The sequence below is a fragment of the Martes martes genome, assembly GCF_963455335.1.
Source record: "Martes martes genome assembly, chromosome: 15".
NCBI classification, from domain to species: domain Eukaryota; kingdom Metazoa; phylum Chordata; class Mammalia; order Carnivora; family Mustelidae; genus Martes; species Martes martes.
The window spans coordinates 51,809,225-51,833,293 of NC_137903.1; the positions used below are offsets into that span (position 1 = coordinate 51,809,225).

General features: G+C 34.5%; 1 protein-coding gene across 1 annotated transcript in view; it reads right to left on the reverse strand.

Annotated features, from left to right (window-relative positions):
* XPR1 (xenotropic and polytropic retrovirus receptor 1) overlaps positions 1 to 24,069 on the reverse strand; it is a 234,545-nt gene that overhangs the window by 56,509 nt on the left and 153,967 nt on the right. Inside the window, exons 4-7 of the mRNA XM_080824449.1 lie at positions 15,850 to 16,073; positions 13,081 to 13,230; positions 12,693 to 12,776; positions 7,754 to 7,835 (exon numbers count right to left, since the gene is read on the reverse strand). Of these exons, the coding sequence (XP_080680575.1) occupies positions 7,754 to 7,835; positions 12,693 to 12,776; positions 13,081 to 13,230; positions 15,850 to 16,073 (540 nt within the window). The remainder of the gene's footprint in view (positions 1 to 7,753; positions 7,836 to 12,692; positions 12,777 to 13,080; positions 13,231 to 15,849; positions 16,074 to 24,069) is intronic.

Sequence of the window (24,069 nt, forward strand, 5' to 3'; positions counted from 1 at the left end):
AAAGATGCAAAGGATCTGTCCACAGAAAACTACAGAACACTCATGGAAGAAATTGAGGAAGACACAAAGAAATGGAAAAACGTTCCATGCTCATGGACTGGAAGAACAAATATTCTTAAAATGTCTAGGCTACTTAGAGCAATCTACACATATTTGATGCAATCCCTATCAAAATACCACCAACTTTTTTTCACAGAGCTGGAACAAATAATCCTAAAACTTATACGGGACTAGAAAAGACCCCAAATACCCAAAGGAACGTAGAAAAAGAAAACCCAAACTGGTGGCATCACAATTCCAGACTTCAAACTCTACTTCAAAGCTCTGATTATCAAGATAGTATGGTACTGGCACAAAAACAGACACAGATCAATGGAACCGAATAGAGAACCCAGAAACAGACCTTCAACTTTACACTCAACTAATCCTCGACAAAGCAGGAAAGAATATCCAATGGAAAAAGGACAGTCTCTTCAACAAACGGTGTTGGGAAAATTGGACAGCCACATACAGAAGAATGAAAGTGGACCATTTGCTTACACTATACACAAAAGCAGACTCAAAATGGATGAAAGACCTAAATGCGAGTCAGGAATCCATCAAAATCCTGGAGGAGAACACAGGCAGCAACCACTTCAACCTCGGTCTCAGCAACTTCTTGCTAGGCACATCTCCAAAGGCAAGCATGAACTAATGGGACTTCATCAAGATAAAAAGCTTTTGCACAGCAAAGGAAATAGTCGACAAAACCAAAAGACAACTGACAGGATGAGACATGTTTCAGATAAAGGACTACTGTCCAAAATCTATAAAGAATTCACCAAACTCAATACCCAAGCAACAAATAACCCAATCAAGAAATGGGCAGAAGATATGAGCAGACACGTGTCTCCAAAGAAGACACACAAACGGCCAACGGACACATGAAAAAATGTTCAGTATTGCTCAGCATCAGGGAAATACAAATCAAAAACAAAATGAGATACCATCTCACACCGGTCAGAATGGTTAAAATTATCAAGTCAGGAAACGACAGATGCTGGTGAGAGTGTGGAGAAAGGGAACCCTCTTGCACTGTTGGTGGGAATGCAAGCTCATGCAGCTACTCTGGAAAACAGTATGGAGGTTCTCCAAAAAGTTGAAAATAGAGCTATGACCCAGCAACTGCACTACGAGGTATCTACCCTAAAGATTCAAATGTAGTGATCTGTGGGAGCACCTGCTTCCCAATGTCTAGAGCAGCAGTGTCCACCACAGCCAAACTATGGAAAGAGACTAGATGTCCATCGACAGCTGAATGGATAAAGATGTGGTATATATACAGTTGAAAACTACTCAGCCATTGGAAAAAAATGAAATATTGCCATTTGCAATGATGTGGAAGCAACTAGAGGGTATTATGCTAAGCGAAATAAGTCAATCAGAGAAAGATAATTATCATATGATCTCACTCATATGTGGAACTTAAGAAACAAAATAGAGGATTATCAGGAAGGGAGGGAAAATAAAATAAGATAAAGCCAGAGAGGGAGATAAACCATAAGAGGGTCTTTATTATAGGAAAAAACCAAGGTTTGTTGGAGGGAGGGAGGTTGGTGGGGGGGAATAGGGTAACTGGGTGATGAGCATTAAGGAAGGCTCATGATGTAATGAGCACCAGATGTTATATAAGACTGATGAATCACTGAACTTTACCTCTGAAACTAATAATACAATATTAATTAATTGAATATAAATTTTAAAAATATCAATAAAGATGAAATTATTCTTTTAAAAAAGATTAAATGTGATAAACATATATTACATGCCTAAAACAATGACAAGTATTCAGTATACATCAGTTTCTTTTTCCTTTTGCTTGAGGAGGCCTCATTTTTTTTTTCATTAATTTGACAAATATTTATTACATGCCTATTATACCTAAAACCATTCAAAGAGCTGGAGTTTCAGTAATAAACAACAGAAGAAATATATGTCTTCCGGAAACTATTATGTAAAATGTCAGATAGTGATAAGGGTTTTAAAAGAAAAAAAAAGTAAGGAAAGGAAATGAAAATGGTATAATTAGGTGCTATATTAGATAGGGTAGTTAAGAAGAGCTCTCAGGAGATGACATTTACAGAGATCTTTCTTTTTAAAAAAGATTTAATTATTTATTTTAGAGAGGTTGGGGGAGAGACGGAGGGAGAAACAATCTGAAGCAGACTCTGTGCTGAGAGTGGAGCCCAATGCAGGGCTTGATCCCATGACCCCAAGATCAGGATCTGACCTGAAACCAAGTCTTACTATTTAGGTTAGTTGTTTTTGTATATATCAGCAACAAATACTCTGAAATAAAATTAAGAAAATAATTCCAATTACAATAGCACCCAAAAGAATAAAACATGTAGGAATTAATTTACTTAAGGTGTAAGATGTGTACGTTAAAAAACTACAAAACATTGCCAAAAGGAATTCCATGTTCATGAATTTACAAGACTTGATACTATTAAGATGGCAATGCTCAAAAGTGTTCTGCAGATTTATTATAATCCCTATCAAAATTACAATGGTCTTTTTTTGCAGAAATGGAAAACCTGATCCTTAACTTCATATGAAATTACTAGAGGCCTTGGATAGCCAAAACATTGTTGAAAAAGATCAAAGTTAGAGGACTCACCTTTTGTGGTTTCAAAATTTACTATAAAACAGTGTGGTACTTGCATAAAAACAGACATACAGACAAATGGAATGGAACTGGGAGTTCATGAATAAATTAGTTTTCAACAAGAGTGCCAAGACCATTCAATGGAAAAGAATATTTTCTTCAGCAAATGGTGCTGGGACAACTAGATATCCATCAGCAAAAGAATGAAGTTGAACCCCTATCTCTCATCATGTACAAAAATAAGTTCAAAGAAAGAAAAATATAGATGAATCAGGCTTTATCAAAATTAAAAACTTTTGTGGATCAAAGGATATAATGAAGAAAGTGAAAAACAGTCTATACAATGGGAGAAAATATTTGCAAATCATGTATCTTCGTAAGGGTCTATTACCCAGGATATATAAAGAAATCTTGTAACTTAACAAGAAGACAACTCAATTAAAAAATGAGCAAAGGACTTAGACAAACATTTTTCCAAAGAAAATAAACAAATAGCCAACAAGTTAGAGCACTGAGCATATGAAACGATGCTCAATACCATTAGTCATTAGGGAAATGCAAATCAAAACATTAACAAGATATCACTTCATACCCACTAGGATGGCTATAACTAACTAAATAAATAAAAAGGAAAACGATTAAGTCAGTAAGTGTAAAGAACATGGAACCCTCATAAATTGCTGGTGAAAAGGAAAAATGTAGCCTCTATGGAAGACAATTTGGTGGCACCTCATAAGATTAAACATAGATTAGCACATAACTGAATGACTCCACTCCTAGATATACATCCAAAAGAACTGAAACCAGGTACCCAAACAAATCCATGAATATGCGGGTTCACAGCAGCACAATACACATTAACTGGGGGATAGAAACAACCCAGTATAGTATATGTTCAGTTTTGGTAGAGACTGCCAAACAGTTCTCCAAAGTGCTATACCCATTTTTACTCATTCACTTTAATACCTTCATGACATTTCATTGTACAGAGGTAATATCATTTAGTTTTTTAAACAATTCCTAACTGATGGACATTTGAGTGGTTTCTAGGATTTTGCAACTATAAATGAAATGGCGGTGAATACATTCATCTCATATATGTCCTTATACCCACGTATGTTTGTAAGATAAATTTCTAGGAATAAAATTGCTAGACCAAAGTGACTGAATTTAAAATTTTACATATACAGTCAAATTATCCTCCAAAGAGATCGAAACAATCACTACTCTTACTATTAGGGTATGAGTGCTTGCTATATCACACAGTTATATGTATTTTAAATGGCCAAACTCATATCTTTATCAAACCAAAAAATGAAATATGGTATACTGTTATTGTACCAAATCAAATAAAGATTACTAGAAATCTATAAGAGAACAAGTTTTAAAAAATCTCATCAGGTAACTTTTCATTCATCAAACTAACTATCTGAAGTATGTGAATTTCAGACAAATTATTAAATATCAGGTCATATCCCCTTGAGAAACTACAGCAATTATGCACATTATGTTTTGATGTGAATGAAAAAAAGAATCGTGCTTGTACATGCACTACTACTGCTGTGTTTCTCTCTCATCTCTCAACTCTGTTATCTTTTAGTACCCACTGGGAGATAAATAAGGATAGACAGCTGGCTTTATATTTGCTCTGCCTCCTCCTCTCGGCCCAACACAAAGATCAAACAAAGAAGAGTTCTGAGGTGAGAGAACATAATGCACCACCCTAAATGCATAAACCACATAAGTTAAAAACAAAAAATTAGAGTGTCTCACAAAAGTCTGTATTTACAAAAGAAAACAAAACCTTAATTTGTCCCTGAATTAAAAAAAAATTTTCAATGCACTCACATAAAAAGAATGAAGTTTATTTTTTTTTATTATTTGATAATGATGATAATTATAACCATACTCATCTTGAAAATAAAAAAACTTCACATACAAATGATTGAGGTTTTTCTTAGAAAGAACAACTCCTATCACGTACACCTTATAATTTATACTGACGTGGTACTTTACAACTATAAACATGTTTTGTACTACTTTTTTTAAGATTTATTTATTTGAGAGACAGGGAGACAGTGTGCGCACATGTGTGCATGTGACTGGGGGGAGGAGTGGAGGGAGAGGGACAAGCAGAGAGAATTTCTAGCAGACTCCCTGCTGAGCACAGAGCCCAACAGGTGACATGGGGTTCAATCCCAAGACCCTGAGATCACAACTTGTGCCAAAATCAAGAGTCAGATCCTTAACCGACTGAGACACCCAGGCTACCTACGTATTACTTGTACTTCTTAGTTGATCTCTATGAAGTGATCTTAAGTATCTCCCACTCTTATCATTTAATACTCTTCTTCACACTAGGTGATTTATACTTTCTCCCCTTCAAAACCCACTCCCTCCTCCTATGCCCCACCCTCGTCCCCTACCAACTAAATCTCTGCTTATCTGTTTCCTCTTAGAATGCCTTTCCTTCCATCAGTGTCCAGCAAAAATGCCATTTCCTCCATAAAGTCTTCCCTGATGCTTTCATTTAAAGTAATCACTTTGTTCCTTTGACCTGCTTAGAACATTTAAGATTTTGTCTTATAGTGTATTATTACTGTTTTAGTCTCTGACATAATAAACTTCATAAGGAAAGGGATTCTTTTATCTAAGACTCATAATATCAAGCATAATCATGAAATACATAAAATTTACCTGTTGAATGAATGAATTCTAAAACAACCCTGTAAATTTAAGGTAGTAAGCTCACCTAATAAGGAAATTATTTCAGAGAAGTTAAATGACATCCTTAAAGCCAAAACAATTAACAAACAGTGGATCTGAGACTGAAACCCAGGCAAGGGTTTTTGAAGACAAGTCAGTGTTCCTTTCCTAACAGCTGGCTCAGAAATCGAGGGCTGGGTTTTTTATTGCAATTTTTCTATGTAGTCTATATAAACAGGCTTCATTCATTAAAAAAAATAGAACTAAATTAAAATATGATCATAAATTATACCAATATTAAATCATGAGCTTACAGTGGGCCATAATTATTAGATATAATTTTTAGTAATTGGTAGGAGGGAGAATTCTAAAAACACAAATGAAAATACACTGTCAACAGGTTAAGTTCATATGCTCGTTAAGAGTCATTACAACTTGGGTTATAATTTCATAATTTATAATTGACAATCTTAATTAAGAAGAATGTTAATGAGGAAAAACAAGTTCAATAAGTTTTTTCTTAAACATCTACTATATGTGTAGCACCGTGTTAGGAACGTTTAGGCAACTGCAAGGGATCATTTATGGGATGAGCTTGGTGAGTTCAAGGAATAGTACCACCACAAATGTACTTGGAAACAGAGTGAAACTGAGTATGGAGAGTATGACAGGATATAAAGTTAGAAAGACCCATACGGCAAGACCCTATAGGGTCTTCTAGGCCATAGTAAGAAGTTTCAACTTGATTGTAAGAGAAGCCATAAAGAGATATTGAGGAGGGCAGTGATACGATCTAACTTACGTTTAAAAAAAAAAAAAAAAGATGTTGGTGGCTAAAAGGAGGCAAGAGTGGCCTAGTGAGACAAGTTCAGAAGGCTACTGCAGTATACCAAGCAAAAAATGGTTGCTTAGACAAGCATGGCACTGGTTGAGGTGGTCAGATTCAAAATGGGTGAAGGAGAGTGGAAGATATAGGCTTCTAGTTATGGAAGGGATAAGTCATGGGATGAAATGTACCATAAAGGGAATACAGTCAATCGCACTATAATAGTGTCGTATGGTGACAGATGGTACCTACACTTGTCACGAACATAGCATAATGCAGAGTTGTTGAATCACTATGTTGTACACCTGAAATCAATTTAACATTGTGTGTCAACTATATTTAAAAAACACATCTTATTTTAATTTTTAAAAAAGATTTTATTTTGTTTTACAGAGAGAGTGCACATGAGCAGGGGGAAGGGCAGAGGGAGAGGGAATCTCAAGCAGACCTCATGCTGAATGCAGAGCCAAAAACCAACCAACCAACCAACCAACCAACTACATTTTAAAGAGAAAGCAACAGGATCTGCTGATGAACTGGAGATAAGGATGACAGAAAAGAGAGGCTACAGGTTTGTGGCCTGATACCCTGACAAAAAATGATGATTTATGGAAAAGAAAGAGTATTTGGGGGTAAAAAAAAAATTTGTCCTCCTAAGTTTGAAATGCCTACTACAAATCCAAATAGTCAATTAGATTATCATTCAGAAGAGAGAGCAGACATACTTGAGAGTCATTAGCATACAGATAATGTTTATAGCAATAGGCTTGAATAAGATTGCCTAGGTAGGAAACGAAAGTTGACAGAGAAAGAGATTTGAGGATTCAGCCCAGCCATACTGCCCAACATTTAGATGTCACAAAGAAAAGAATAGTTAGCAAAGGAGATTGGAAAGAACTACCAGCAGAGTATGGTTTCCCAGGAAAACCAAGTAAAGAAAGGGTTTTAAGAAGGAATGATCCACAATGTCAAATGCTGCTGAGGAGTATGTCAAATTCTGTTGGGAAGTTTAGTAAGATAATGTCTCTCTTGCTGGTATATCATTTCTCGGTGCTGGGAGTTCCCCTGCTTCCAGCAATTCCTCCGACCTCTTTCTAATTCTTAACTTCTTTAGAATAGGAAATTACACAACCACGTTTCTTAAAATTATATTCAAAGTAATTGCAAATACAATCCAGAAATGATGTGAGAGAGACTCCAATAAGCAAAGTGAATGAACTTTAGTACGTGAATTTTGCATCCTCAACTGTGATCAAGGAAGCTGAGGTTCCTGATAACTGAACTTTGAACAAGTATAAAGAAATTGTACATAAAAACAAGAAAATGATGGAGAATAAAAGTCATAAACTAGCAATGTTTTAAATGATAACTATACCCGAAAGGAAAAACAAACCAAACAAATGACCAAACACCATCCCATCCCTTCGAATCATATATAACAACCAAAACTTAGCCCTGGCCAATTTCTCTTTCAGTAGCAGCTCTGTTAGTTTGGTGGTAGTTTTGACAGAGGAATAGAATATAACATAGGCATATTCCTAAGGATAATTTAATTCAAAATTTAAACAACTTACCGGCAAGCACAAGGGTAATATTCAGTACAATGAATATTCCACAAAATAGGCCAACTCTAAAAGTAGTCCATGCTGGTGCGGGCTGTAGACAGAAAAACAGCATGCTGAGCAAAGGGCAAAACACTGCATACATTTAGTATATGCTGTAATAAATTAGTAGTATGAGTCCCAAAGCTCTACCATGAAAACAAAAATATCTTAAGAACTGAATTTTTTTATAAATCAGAACCAGAGAAACATCCTTAATTCTCTTGTAATATAGTTATTTGAATTCCTTTACAAAAATCTGAGTTACTAAGTAACCAATAATTTAATCTTAAACACTGAATTATATATATACTGAGTTTTTCTTGTAGGAGAAATCTAAGTGCAATTTCATTTTCACAAGATATGTCTCTTTAAATTTTGTAGGTCACTATTACTCGGAATTCACATATTTGGTATTGAGACAATGGCAAAATTAAGAACACTTGTTTTCTATATTACTTACACTATTAACACTGGGTAACAAAGTGAATTTTTTTTTAAGATTTCATTTTTTTATTTGAGAGAGAGAGCACAAGCAAGGGGGGCAGCAGGCAGAGAGAGGTAGAAGTAGGCTCCCTGCTGAGCAGAAAGCCCAACATGGGGCTCAATCCCAGGACGCTGGGATTATGACCTAAGCCTAAGGCAGACACTTAATCGACTGAGCCCCCCAGGTATCCCTAAAGTGAATTTTTAAGATACGATAGACATTCTCCAGAGAACTAGAATATCAGAATCTCCAGAGCATGTAGGTTCAAAAAATATTTTTCTCTATTTTATGGTAGGTTTATATTTAGAAAATGATAAAAGGAATTAAACTGTTTTCTAATATAAAAGAAAGTGTTCTGATATTTTAAACATAAAGGTATGAGAAACAGGAGAAAGAAAATATTGTGGGATTAAATATTTGCTATGAATATTATAAAGAACTTCTATGTTGTTAATGTAAAAAGTTTAAATGTTTTCTAAAAACCTTTTAATGAAAAAAAGCATTGAGATTCTCTCTGACCTACAAATTATCCAGTAACAGGTATCTGAATTGTTAACGATTGAAAGCATCCAGAGGGAAGAGAGTCATTTGTATTTTCAAAAAAATTTTTTCTAGTTTAAAAAATTGTGTAATTTATCATATATAAAAGAATACATATAATGTATTTGAACTGTTAGGAACTGAATAATAAAGTATTCCTATACTTATCACCCATCATCAGAAACAGAACATTTCTATTAACTTTGAAGTCCCTATTCTTTCCAGATCCATAAAATCTTTCCTCCTCACCAAGGATAACCATTTCCATGTTTCCTCAGCTTCACCAGTTCTTTTTGCACTTAGAAATACTTTAATTTTTCAAGATTTTCTTATTTTTAATAGTTTTACTAAATATAACTCACACTAAACTGTACATATTTAGAGCATACAATCTGATGTTTTGATATATGTTAAACACTTAGGAAATTATTACCATAATCAAGAGAATGAACTTATCTATTGCCCCCGACAAGAGATTCCTTATGCCCTGCTGTAACACTTTTCTGCACACCACACCCTATTCCACCTCCCAGAAAACCACTGATCTGCTGTCATTATATAGTTTGCATTTTCCAGAGTTTTAGGTAAACAGCATCATATAGTATATACTCTTTTGGTCTGGTTTCTTTCCCTCAGTGTAATTATTTTAAGATGCACCCATATTGTTCCATATATCAATGTTTTTGTTTTTTGGTTTTTTTTTAAAAGATTTTATTTATTTATTTGACAGAGATCACAAGTAGGCAGAGAGGCAGGCAGAGAGGGAGGGAAAGCAGGCTCCCCGCTGAGTAGAGAGCCCCATGCGGGGCTCGATCCCAGGACCCTGAGATCATGACCTGAGCTGAAGGCAGAGGCTTAATCCACTGAGCCACCCAGGCGCCCTCCATTTATCAATGTTTATTCCTTTTTATTGCTGAGTATTATGCCATTGTATGGATATACCATTACTGTTTACCCATTCACCTATTGATAGATATGATCTGTTTCCAGGTTTAGGCTATTATGAATAAAGCTGCTTTAAAACATTTCATGAAACATTTTTTTTAAAGGACTTTATTTATCAATTTATTTATTTTAAAGAAAGCTCTATGTCCAACATGGGGCTCAAACTCATGACCCTGAGAACAAGAACTGAATGCTCTACTGCCTGAGCCAGCCAGGTGCCCCCTGTGTACACGTCTTTATATGAAAACACGCTTGCATTTGTCTTGGGTTAATACCTGTAAGTATAATGGCCAGATCATATGGTAGGTGAAAAGGTTTTATTTTTAAGAAACTGCTAAACTGTTTTCCAATATGGTTGTATGATTTTACTTTCTACTAGCAGCATATGAAATATCAGAGCTTTGCTCCTCCAACATTTAGTGTCTATGTTTTTAGTCATTCTAATAGGTATATGTTACCTCACTGTGGTTTTAATTTGCATTTCCCTATGACTAATGATACTGAACATCTATTCACATGTTTACTTGCTACACATACCTCTTTGATTGTTTAGATCTCTTGCCCACTTTTAAGCTGGTTGTTTTCTTATTTTTGAGTACTGAAGTTCTTATATTTATATATTTTATCTGTTCTATTTCTTTCCTAGTCTGTTGCTTTTCTTTTCATCCTCTTAATATTGTCTTCCGAAGAGCAGAAGTTCTAAATTTTGATGAGGAGTTTTTGGTTTTATTTCTTAGAAATCTTTGCATAAACCAGTCATCATGATGGACTTTTTCCTGTATCTTCTTCAAAAATGTGTACTTTCAGGTTTTCACTTAAGTCTATGGTATACCTAAAATTAATTTTGTATATGATGTGAAAGATGTGTGGAAGTTGTTTTCTTTTCTTTGCACATGGAAGTCAATTGCTCCAGCACCATTTGTTGAAAAGACTACCCTTTTCCCTGAACTGTCTTTATATTAAATTAATTGACCATATATTTATTGGTCTATTTTTGAACTTTTTATTCTGTTTCACTCATCTATTACTTTTCTCGACATTAATACCACACTGTCTTGATTACTGTAGTTTTAGTAAGTTTGATACAAGGTAGTGTCAATCTTTCAACTAAGTTGTTGCAAAGTTTTTTTGTTTTTTCTTGGTCCTTTTTAACTCTATATAAATTTTTAAATTTGCTAACCAGTTATAAACTTGTATAATAAATATAAAGCCTTGTTGAGATTTTGAGCTGGACTGTATTATATCTATGGATCAATTTAGGAAGAAATGATAACTTTGAAGTACTGGGTTTTCTAACCCATGAATATGATATATCTCTCATGCATCTGTCTCTTTTAATTTCTCTCAGCAGTATTTTATAGTTTTCAATGTAAAGATCTTATACATCTTTTGTCAGATCTATCCTTACATATTTCAATTATAAATAGCATTTAAAAATGTTTTATTCTGGGGTGCCTGAGTGGCTCAGTTGATTAGGTGTCTGCCTTTGGCTCAGGTCATGATCCCAGGGTTCTGGGATTGAGTCCCGCACCAGGCTCCCTGGTCAGCAGGAAGCCTGCTTCTCTCCCTTCCTCTGCTGCTCCCCCTGCTTGTGCTCTCTCTCTGTCAAAGTGAATAAATAAAATCCTTAAAAAAAAAGAAATTAAAAAAATTTTTTTTAAGATTTTTAAAAATTTATTTGAGAGAGAAAGAGCAAGACAGAGCACAAGCAGGGTGAAGCCCAGAGGGAGAAGCAGACTACCTGCTGAGCAGGGAGCCTGATGTGGGACTCAATCCTGGGACTCCAGAATCATGACCTGAGACACCTAGGCACCCATTTTTTTTTTAATTGTTCTGAATGGCACATAGAAATTCAGTTTACTTTGTTTATGGTCTTATAGCCTGCAACCATGTTAAACTCACTTATTAGTTCTAGCAGCTATTCTAATGATTCACTGGATTTTTCTATGTAAATTAGCATGTCATGAGCAAAACCTCCACCAGAGTTTTAGTTCTTTGTTTCTAACATGAATGCCTTTTATTTCTTTTCCCTATCCTACTGCACTGGCTAGAATCTGTGGTACAATGTTGAATAAAAAAGTGGTAAGAATGAATATCCTCTTTTTGTCCTAGTAAGGGAGAAGGTATTCAGAGTTTCACTATTAAGTATGATATTAGTTATAGGTTTTTTCATAAATACCTTTTATTAGGATAAGGAAGCTCTTTTTGTTCTTGATTTCCAGTCCACTGCGCTCAGAGAACTTATTCTATGATTTAAATCCTTTTAAGTTTACTGAGACTTATTTTATGAAACAGAATATGTCACTTTAATGTTTCTAGTGTAATTACTGTCACTTAATAGTTTTGTTTTGTTTTTTTTTTTTGATGTAACTGTGGCATTTTGGATGAAGTTTTGTAGTAGCCCAGCAAACTTGAATCTTCCCACCCCGTATCATTAAATACCTAATCACAATCATTTGGTGACTGTAACATGAAATAAGTATCTCATCTTTATAATTTGGGGAGGCCAAGAAGTTAGCATGTCAATAAGAATAAACAAGAGAAGGAATACAGCATAAGAAGAGAAAGGTGGGAAGACATTACAATTCATCATGAAGTAAGACCCGGCATGGAATTTTTTAAAAACAAAATAACAGTAGTAATAACTACTTTTAAAATTTGGCTGGCTCTTTTTTTTTTTTTTTTTAAAGGAGAGAGAGAGAGCAGGGTTGGAAGGCAGAGGGAGAGGGAGAGAGAGAGAGCGCGCGCGGGATATGGGGCTCAATCTCACAACCCTGCGATCATGACCTAAGTCAAAATCATGAGCTGGACGCTTAACTAAACAAACCACCCAGGCGCCCCTGACATATTTTTGAAAGTAATGAAACTAGTATGTTTTATCAACTAAACAGATTGTGTTGATTAAATAGGCAAAACCAAACAACTGAAAGAAATACTAACCTGAGCAGCTCCTAAAGGAGGGACACGTAAACGCTTCATAGCTTTTTGTCGGTCACCATCTTCAAGTTCATTAGTCACTACAGCCTAGAAAGACACATTCAATTTTGACACAGGTTATACTAATCTCGAGTAAGACATAAACAATTCTGAACCATTTATATACATGGTATTCTGATAACTTCTTGATGAATGTATACTGACAAAGCAAAGTGCTCGCTTCCGCAGCACATATACTGACAAAGCAAAAGACAAAACTCATGAGTTAAGAACATTGTATTCAAAGCTAGCAACAAATTACAAAAGGAGACTACAGATGAAGAATTATTTCATTAAAAATAAGACATTAATGCTATTGAAAATAGGTAGTACATAAGTGAGATTACTATACCTCAGTTTCAGAGATGAGCTGGTTGATTTTCTTGCACGTATAAAATGGGGCCACTTCAACATGAGCCACTCGCCAATCTGCTCCACGAGAAGTTTCCAGGATTTTGTCATGCTTTTTGAGGATTTTTCGAAACCCTGTAAAATTCAGATTCTACAGAAAGAAATGAGAAAAACTACTATAATTTCCACCATCATAAATGAAGAAAAATAATAAGCACTATGCATTGATGAGCTGACTGATGACTGAGTACTGAGGGAAATGGCAATGCTTTCATATAAGCATTTACTACCAAAAGGTTAAGACTCTTCTTCCTTGGGTCGGTTGGTTAAGCAACTGATTCTTGGTTTCAGCTCAGGTATTGATCTCAGGGTAGTGAGACCGAGTCCAGTGAGGAGTCTGCTTGAGACTCTCTCTCTCCCTCTCCTACTCCCCTTCCCCACTACATTCTCTCTCCCTCAAATAAATACATCTTTAAAAAAAAAAAAAAAGATTCTTCTTTCTTATTGCATCTATTTATTTCAAGGTAGTATGCCATCAGCAATAAAAGAAACCCTAAATTATGAACCCTATGATTTCTATTTCAAGTAAATTAATGGAAGTCTTAAAATCAAAACATTTTTATTTCCATTTTCTTATGGAAAAGTTTTTCAATTATTCTCAAAAAGGTTAATTTATATTATTTTGCTTCATGATCAAAAGGATACAATCAGAAAAATATTTTGGATTTATCATACACTGAATATATTTATAGTTCTTTGTTTTTTGAAGGACTGGTATTGCTATGTATTTCCCCCCTACTATGCAAGCATGTATGAACCAGCATAGAAAATGGAAGATCATCTGTTTCTTTTAATTTCATTTCGCTTCCATCCATTCTCAGTTTGGAGATGGGAGTGCAAAAAGAGTAACACTTATCATACATACAGGGTTTGGCTGATAATGGATAGGAGCTTGCACTCTTCCTCCATTTCTACAATATCAAAATACTATACTTTTCTACATTCTCAAATTGTTATTCTTTGATACATGCAAAAAAGCAAGAAACTGTAGATTTGTATAGTTCTTTAAAAACCAGAGATCTCCCAAATTTATTGATCACATATCCCTATCAGTAAACAAATTGAGCATTTACTCCAAATTAGATTTTGCTTGCTTGCTAATTTGTTTATCATTTCTGTCTCATAATTTAAGAAATCATATTAAATTCTCCTAGGGGTGCATACACTGTGGTTTAGAGACTGCTTTCAATTAATTTTCCATTCTTCTCACTCTCAATATATATTCTTATGGAACAGCCAGCCTTAAAGAATAGAGAATAGAACAGAACCTTTATAATTAACAATTATTTTTGTTTTCCCAAGGAGCTTGTTATAGTGACCCCAAGCAAAAGCTTCTGGGAAAGTTAATAAAAAAATTTAACAAGGGTATTTCTCTGAAACACACAAGCATAATCAATGAAATATGAAATGTTAATGTTTTATAGCATTATAAGAAAGAAGAAATATATTTTTACTTCTTTTAAATATAAATTGCAAAGCTACAGATAAATTTCAAAGGAAAGGAATTTCCCATTGTATATTTACTATTCTTCTAAAATTATTTTCCAACAGGGTTCTTCTTTGAATGATAATATATTAAATTACCAAAGAAGGTAGAATTATGACAGGGAAAGAGAGGGAAATAAGTACATGCGTTAACAACTTAGATTACTGCAGATATAAGACTATAATGACTTTTTATTTTAAAACTCCAATATTTACCCTTAGAATACTTTCATTGTATAACCTTTTGTTTTTTATATGTTTTATATAACCACTGATTATCAGTACTAATCACAATAAGAATATGGAAAAAGAATAGTATATAAGGTCTCTTTAAAGATCAGATGCTTCTGCCTATTTAAAAGTTTATTTCTGAACAAATAATCTGTTTTTCAATAAATTCATCATAGATTTAAATATCTAAACAAATATGTAAAGGATTAGAAATGAATTAGAAATGCTTTCTATTTCCATAATTTAGTGTACATGGTAATTCAGCTTTTCAGATTGGATTTTACAAATGTTAAGTGACACATCACAATAGCCTAGATATCGAGTCTCCATACTTGCTTGCTGAGACCTAATTTCTTTCAGAAGACATTTTTTACTTTTAAAAAAATTTTTATTTTCATTCTAATGTAGTTAATATACAGTATTATATTAGTCTCAGGTATACAATAGAGTGATCCAGTAATTCCACACAGATTTTAATAGAGTTATATTATAGTATGTGGATAATACAATGGAAGGATTCTCAGTGGCAAAGCTGTAAAGTTAGCATCTTTTATATTATTAGTGTTAGTTTCAGGAAAATTAACTGTCTAATTGTCTTTGTGGAAATTTTGTTATAGGCTTGGAGGAATGTAAAGCTCTTACATAGCCAGCAGTGGCTGGATGGACATATATAATTTCTTATTCCTACGTACTACTACTAGAGATGTCTCTAAAAATAGGAAGTAAACCATGAATCAAGTGTTACTCATGTATACTGCACAAAAGGCTTTAGAAAACTGGTCTTCAAAAATAGAAATCTTATTAACACTACTTTGCTACCTTTGATATGTGGTTTTTAGCCAGTAAGAACATCTGACATCACATTAAGAACCTACAAAATAGTGACATGCTAAAGATTTCCCTTTTTGGATTGGCCCAATAGTATCGTTCAAGGTTAATTCCAAACTTCTCAATTATTTGAAGGTTCCAATCTCCAGGATAAGACTCTAAGTACCTGATAGTTCTGCAGCAGGATAAGACTGAGGTAGAACTCGCTGAAGGCCAGTTTAAGGTCTTTAATATTCCTATGTTGGACACGTTCCTCATGGGACAAATGGAAGACTGGCTTCCTGCGCTGTCGCAGTGTAGTAACACCAGTGCTCTCTTTCTGTGCATCCAGTGATGACTGAAGCTCATTCTGAAGTGTAGCAAACCTGCGCTGAGCCTCTGCAAGCTTTTCTATAAAAACAAACAAACAAAAAAATTTCTAATCATCAAGATAAAAAAAACTGGTAAAGTTCTCACTGACTTTTGATTTCTTACTGTTTATTCTGGTCTGTTTCCCTAAAATTTCTAGGAAAAAAATGTTACATGTTACATGTAATATTTAGTACTGGATAGGAAAAAAGTATTTTGGTATAACATTTCATTCTACCTTTCTATCTCACATTTCCCTCCCTGCAAAAAATCAAGTTTACCCTTTGTTTTTACAGATGAAGACATAGAATCTAAAAAGCCACAAGAGTGAGAAGGCAAAATGGTACCACCACATTATAATTTGGAAAACAGTTTGTCAATTTGCAAAAAGTTAACCACAGTTAGTTACATTAAGATCCAGCAATTTCACTCTTAGGTATATACGTTCACAGAAAAACTTGTACATATACATGAATTTGTAATCACAATAGTAGAATACAATCTAAATTCATAAAAAAGATACAACCTAAATTCATAAAAAAGAATGAAGTACTGGTATATAATACAACATGAATGAGTCTTAAAGAAATCATGGTAAGTGAAAGAAGCTGGACACAAAATGCTGCATATTGTTTTATTATTATTCCATTTATATGAAATGTCTGGAACAGGCAAATCCAGAGAGAGAAAGATTAGTGGTTGCCAGGATCTAGGAGGCAGGAAGAATGGGGAGTGACTGCTAATGGGTATGGAGTCTTCTGGAGGTGATGGAAATGTTCTAGAATTATATAATGGTGATGGTTGTACAACCTTGTGAATATTCATGATTTGAATCTCTCTCCTCAGGAACAGTTCAGGGCTCATGTGAGTAGGTCAGGCTCACCTGGGATAATCTCCCATTCTTAAAGTCAACTGATTTGTGACCTTAATTACAGCTGCAAAAATCCCTTCATAACAACACCTAGGTAGATGTTTGATTGAGTAACTAGGAGAAGGTAGAGAACACACTATGGAGGAAGGGTTCTTAGAATCAACCAGAATTATCCCTACTGTGTACTTCTGAACTGATTCAAATTTCTAAGACTCCAAATGCCACTTGGTTCAGCAGTCAAATGGAAGTCTATACTGTTCAGGTGACAGATGAAATATTAGCCCAGTTGGTCCCCAGACTCACATTATGATTGCTTTCTCTGTTCCAGAATATAAAATTGGAGTAGAGACACCAGAACACTTGTAGAAATCTCCACATTGACTGTGACCCAGAGGTATGAGCTATTATTGTAAGAAGGACTAATGGAAGTTTCTAGAACTTCTCCCTATCAAGATAATAACCAAGAAGCAAAAGCACATCCCTAGGGGAACTCCAGAGGTTAGTGCCATCACCAGAGACTTGAAAGATTCAGAGATATTAACATCTATCACATCCCCATTTAATTTATCTGTCTAGTCTGTGCAGAAATTGGATGGATCTTGAAAAATGACTGTGGATTATAGTAAATTTAAATTAAATTTAAATTTTATAGCAAATTTATAGTAAATTTAATAATAGTAAATTCATAGCATAGTGGTCACTCTGATGGCAGCTATTTTTCTAGATGTGGTATCACCACTGGAACAAATCAACAGAGCCTGTAGCACCTTGTATGCAACTATGTAACTAATAATGCAGCTTCTCATCTGGCAACAGACACCTGCATGGTCTTTGAGCCCCAGAAATGGCACCATTCCCTATTAATTCTGGTCAGCCACCTAGTGGCAGGGTGAATGCATTAGATGTCTTCTTTTAAGCAGGGGGCAGAGATCCGTCCTCTCTGGAATAAATGTATTCTTGATATGGTTGTACATTCCCTGCTCATAATGTTCCTGGCTAGCACCACTATCAACTGGAATGCCTTATCCATTTTCATGGTATTCTACACAGCTTTGTTTCTGATCAGGAAACTCATTTCCCAGGAAAGGTTGTAAAGCAATAAGGATATCCATGGAATAATAAGGTCTTACCACATACCCAGAAATTGCTGGCCTAAAGAGAGACTTAACAAAGTGAGTTGGGAGACAACACTTTATAAGAACTGGGTTCTGTCTTACAGGATGCAGTATTAAGACCATTATGTTTATTGGTGCTTTTACAAACACAGCCAAAACACAGAGTCTAGGAATCAAGGAATCAAAGTGGGAGTGGCTCCTCTCCCTACTATAACCAAAAAACACTCACTTAATTTTTGCTTTCCAATTTGCAACTTGAACTCTGCCTATTGTTTAGTTCTTAGCGGAAAATGCTTCTTTCAGAGGAATACAACAATGATTCTACTGAACTGGAAAATGAGACTGCCATCTGGCAGTCATGCCATTTTGGACTCATCATACCACTGAACTAGTAGGCAAAGAGGTTACTTACTGGTTAGTTATTGATCTTAATTACCAAGGGGAAAGTGAGTTTTTGGTACACAATAGGAGTAAGGAGGACTGTGTCCATAACCCAGGAGACTCTCTGGAACACATCCTAGTTTTTCCATGACAAGTAATGAAAGTTAATGGAAAACTATAGAAATCAAAGAAAAGAATTATTAAGGATTCAGACCCTTCAGTAATTAAAGTTTGGGTCATCCCATCCAGTAAAGAACCCCAGCCAGTTTGGCTTCCAGCTGAGGGCAAAGGAATAGGAAACAGCTAGTGGAAAAAGCAAATCACAGACACCAACTATGGCCTCTTAAACTTGTTGCTCTTTTCATAGCTTATATTTCCTCTCTATCTCTTTTTGTTGCATTCTGGGTAACTACTCCAGCTCTATGTTCAAGTGTATAAACTTTCTCTTAATCTCTACCTAATTCACAGGTTTAAGTAGTTAAGATATTAATTTCAGTGATTATATTTTCACTTGAAAAGTTCTAATTGGCTATTTTTAAGATTTTATTTATTTATTTGAGAGAGCGAGTGAGAGAGCACAAGTGGGGGAAGAGGGAGAAGTGGACTCCCTCCTCTGAGCAGGGAGTATGGCGCCAGCTGATCCCAGGACCCTGAGACCATGACCTGAGCAGATACTTAACCCACTCAGCCACCCAGATGTCCCTCTAATTGGTTATTTCAAAAAGTCAATTTTGATAGTTTCTTTTTTGTGCATGGTTTTGATACTTTTTTTCAGGTCTTTAGCTATATTAACCATGTATTTTATTTTGTATCTAATAATTTTGCATATTTTAGGTAGCATTTTAGTGTTTTGTAGTGAGAGGTATTCAGAATTTCTTCCTAGTCTTCCATATTGTAAGAAAGAGAACAATTCACCTATTTTCAAATCTAACACTGAAAAGGCAGAATGAATCTTGGAAGTTCTTTTTATAGAAGTTAAGCATTTCTATTGCAAAATTGTTCATCTTATTGTCCTTCTGATCAAAAACAATGTAGAACTTTTTGGTTCTTTCTTAGTTCACGGTGCACTTAGTGATTGTGTAATTTTTTCATGATGCTCCTAGACCAAAAGATATATTTAACACTTCTGTTCTATTAACAACTTGACTATTTATGTCCTCACCACTTAAAAGCCATTTGAAAAAATAATATACACAAATACAAACACATATTTAATGAAAGAATGTGATAATTTATCCAAGATCAACTAGAAATTACTTTGCTGATTAGAAACCTTAGGTAATTAGCAAGACCCAAAACCTAGAAAATAATACAAATGATCAACTTTTATTAAAAGACTAATATATGAATTTGCTATTTGTTTACCTTCCTTAGCCAGTTGTCAATACATATATTTTGTAATTATTTTTATGGATATTAAAAATGAAAGAAGTCCAAAAAATGGAAAGAAAGAACCACTACTTCCTATGTGCTAGCAGTAAGCCAGGAAACAAATACCTTCCCATCTGGCAAACTCCTTACTCATTTTACAAAGCTAATCTCAAATATTGTTTTCTATGTAAAGTCTTTCTTGCCTAAAAACTCTCAGCCACACCTTGAAACTCCCTCCATTGGACACTCATGAGGTCACAAACACACATACAAAGCACACTGAATATAATTCTTTGTTTATATGTTTGTTTCATTGACTGTTGAGAGCTCTCTGAACCAATGCTTCTCTCTGAGGGCAAAAAAATCTTCATTTTTTAATGGTGAAAAAAATTTTAATAGCTTTTTCAGGTATACTTAACATAGCATAGCGTTTACCCATGGTAAGCATAGTTTGTTAATTTTTAGTAAATTTGTAGAGTTGTACAGTCATCAGCACCATCCAATTTTAGAACATTTCCAACATCCCATACACTTCTGTCAGGGCCACTGGCTGTCAATCCTCACCTCCCACCTCGCAGCCCTAGGTAACCACTGATCTGCTCTCTGTTTCTACACAGTTGCCTTTTCTGAACACTCTTATAAAGGAATCATACAGTATGCTGTCTTTTGCATCTGCCTGCCTTCTTAGCATGATTTTGAGGTTCATCCACTATGTATCACGTATCAGTAGTTGGTCCTTTTATTGCTGAATTATACTTTGTTGGGTGGATACACCACATTTTGTTTAAATATTCATCAGCTGATAGACATCTGAACTGTTTCTAATTTTTGCACTATATAAATTATGCTATTAACATTCACCTATAAACTTTTGTGTGGATTATCATCATCATTTTTTTTTTTAAAGATTTTATTTATTTATTTGACAGAGATCACAAGCAGGCAGAGAGGCGGGCAGACAGAGAGAGAGGAGGAAGCAGGCTCCCCGCTGAGCAGAGAGCCCGATGCGGGGCTCGATCCCAGGACCCTGAGATCATGACCTGAGCCGAAGGCAGAGGCTTAACCCACTGAGCCACCCAGGCGCCCCTATCATCATCATTTTTGTAATTATAAGAACTTATATACAGTAGGCTCGACCCATATTTCCTGAATGACTGACTGACTTAATGAACATGTAGGAAAAACTTCTCTAGTAATCCAAGTTCCCATACAGAAATAGAGGAGAAATCATTACCAGGGGTAGTCAGCTATTTTTTTGAACTATTTTCTTCCTTAAGGACAAGGCTATCTAGAAGAGCATGTGAGGGAAAATCCCTGGTTGGTAGGAGGGGAGTAAAAGCATGTAATTTGGAAAAAAAAAAAATTCAATATTCCCAATAGTTATGGTGTGAGATTTTTAAACTTAGCAAAAGCATTTAATACTTATCAACAAGTTTAAAAAGGATGAGAAACACTGCTTTTGACACCAAGTGTCCAAACTATGCTTCAGCGACAGCTCAGTTTTCTAGAGTCATATATCCAAAAATCTCAAACATATGGGGGCAGCATAGAACCTGGAAAAAGGTAAATGTGTATATATAAAAATATACTTTAGCCTATGAATTAAAATCTACAAATATACTTACAAAAAATAAAAATGAACATTTCTAGGTAATTTTATAAATGCTGATGAAAACCTATTTTGACAATAAATTTCAATTTCTATTCATGCCAATAAATCAAGTGGGTCTGAATGAGAACAAATTATTACTTTAATAATATATGTTTAATGCTGTAAGTTCTCAGAAAATAAAATATTTGATAAAAATTTCCAATAACTACTCAAAAACTTTCAAAGCACCTGTATGTCCCTCAAAGAGCTATAGGGTTAACAAAACTTTTCTTAGTTTTCATATATATATTTCACTTATATATATATTTTTTACTTTTAGAAAAGTTATTTCAGAACTATAAGCTATCTTCAGAATAACAAAGCTATTATATTGCTTTGGGACTGAAGAATAATTCTTGATAAAGTCAGTGTTTTAGAATACATTTATTTTTTGTATACTTATCTTGCAATGTCACAAGCTTGCCAATTCAAATTATGGACCTCAGTGTTATTTGAAATACAAAGTAAGTTTATAAGAAAATTGAACAACCCTAAGTGACTCAGGATAGTTAATTTTGTTATATTACATGAATTTTTTTGTTCTGCTTTTATCTGGAATTCTTATTACCTGAAATTGTTATACCTCAAATACTGAAGTCTAAAATCTCCACATATGAATAAAACATAATATTCTTCAATTTTTTCTATAATAATAACTGAATCCTTACTCTCTTAACTCCAGCTCAGCAGACTATAATCCTCCTCACCCCCCATATGTCATGTATTTTGATGTCACAATGCATATGGATAGGTGTTTCCTTGGAATACTGTACTCCAAGTCCTCTACCACTGTTATCCCCAAAATGCTCCTCCAAGAGCATGTGGAAATGCCCCACATTTTCAAAGATCCAATTTAAATTTTACTTCTTCTGGAGGCTTTTCCACAATCCCTTTCTTTTCCTCCAAGTAAAGTCAATGCTTCTTCATGTCAGTTTCCATAGTACTTTGCAAAATTCTAAAATACCAAGTATCATGCTGTACATAAACAATTTACTGGACATAAATTATAGATACAATTGGTAAATAAACATTTTAGATATACTCTGGTATTTTCTATTCTACTATATTCTATTTGTATTTTTTTTAAATGCTCATGATGACCCCAGGTATTTTAATTTCCTGACCAATGTGTTGGGTCATAACTTATAGTTTTAAAAAACATTAATTTAGATGATAGTCAGCTTTTTTTTATGAAGATGCCATCCCACAACTATATTACGCCATGACCAGGGACATACCCCATCTTATCAGTCTTAGAAAGAACTAGGAGACTTTGGGGATTACTAATGTTACCACCAAAAAGGAACCTTCCTTTAAAAAACCTCCCTCATGGATAGTAAATAAATAATTGTAATTTTAATTTTCATTATATGTTAACAAGAAAGCAAGCCAGTCTGGTTGCTTTAATTCATGTCCCTTACTTCTCTCCTAACCAACCTCCCAAACCCCATTCTTCAACAGCTCTTAAGTAATGGATTCTGTTGTAATAAACTCAAGAGAATCATGACGTAGGAAAAAATAAGACGACAATGGGAATTTTAAACAATACTACAGAACTATGATCACCTTAATTAATATACACTTAATCCATGTCTTTACGCACATACAAAGAGCTAAACCAGCCATTAAGTCATAATTTAGCTATGTGAGTACTAGATTCATATAATCACTTGTACAATGGTATTTAGTATTTCAGTGAAAAAGATGCTTATGTTTTATTACACACACTCAGTGGTATAATATACAATCCCTCAAATTTGGTAAGAATAAAGAAAAACACATAACAGGATTATAGGAATAACTGTAACAGGAATAGTTCTGAGTCACTATTATCCGATTGGTCTACAATATACATAAAGCCTGAAAATATTTTATAGCCAAGAAATTTGTTTCTATTGCCATAATTCATAAACTTATAAATAACACTACTGCAATTTTTTTTCCTTCTTTTCTTCTCTCTCTCTTTTTTGGTAAAGAAAGGAAAAGCTCATAACACTGCTGTGAAGTCACAATAACTGAAGCCAAAAAATTAGGACAGGTTAAAAAAAAAAAAAACCCAAAAAACAAAACCTGAGATTGTTTAGAAATGAAGGAAAAAGCCCCTAGCTATTTAAAACATTCCAATGGGAAAAAAAAAAGAAAAAAGAAAAAAGGAAAAAAGGCCTTGCCTGTTTTAATTGTGGAATATTAAAAGCAACCGATATATTCTAAGATTTTGTTTTTATGTAGGCACATAAAAACACTGCTTGGAAGCAAAGTATTTTGAATGGAGAGAGAAAGAAAACTGGTTCTAGCAAAGAGAAAGATGTAACATAGTGATTAATATCACCAATGGAAAAAAACATTATTGATGACCACAAAAAAGATTTCTAACACTATAGCTTTCAGGATTGATGCCATTTTAGAAGAGACCTAGGAGACTTCAGTGATTAGTAATGCTATCATCAAGAGCCTTCCTTTAAAAAACTTCCCTTTCCTTCCACGGTCTTCAAATATTAAATCTACTATGGCACCTGTGTGGCTCAGTCAGTTAAGCATCCGACTCTTTGTTTCGGCTTAGCTGGTGATTCATGGGTCCTGGGATCAAGCCCTGTGCCAGGCTCTGCACTCATTGTGGTGGTGGGGGGCAGGGGGTTGTTTCTGCTTACA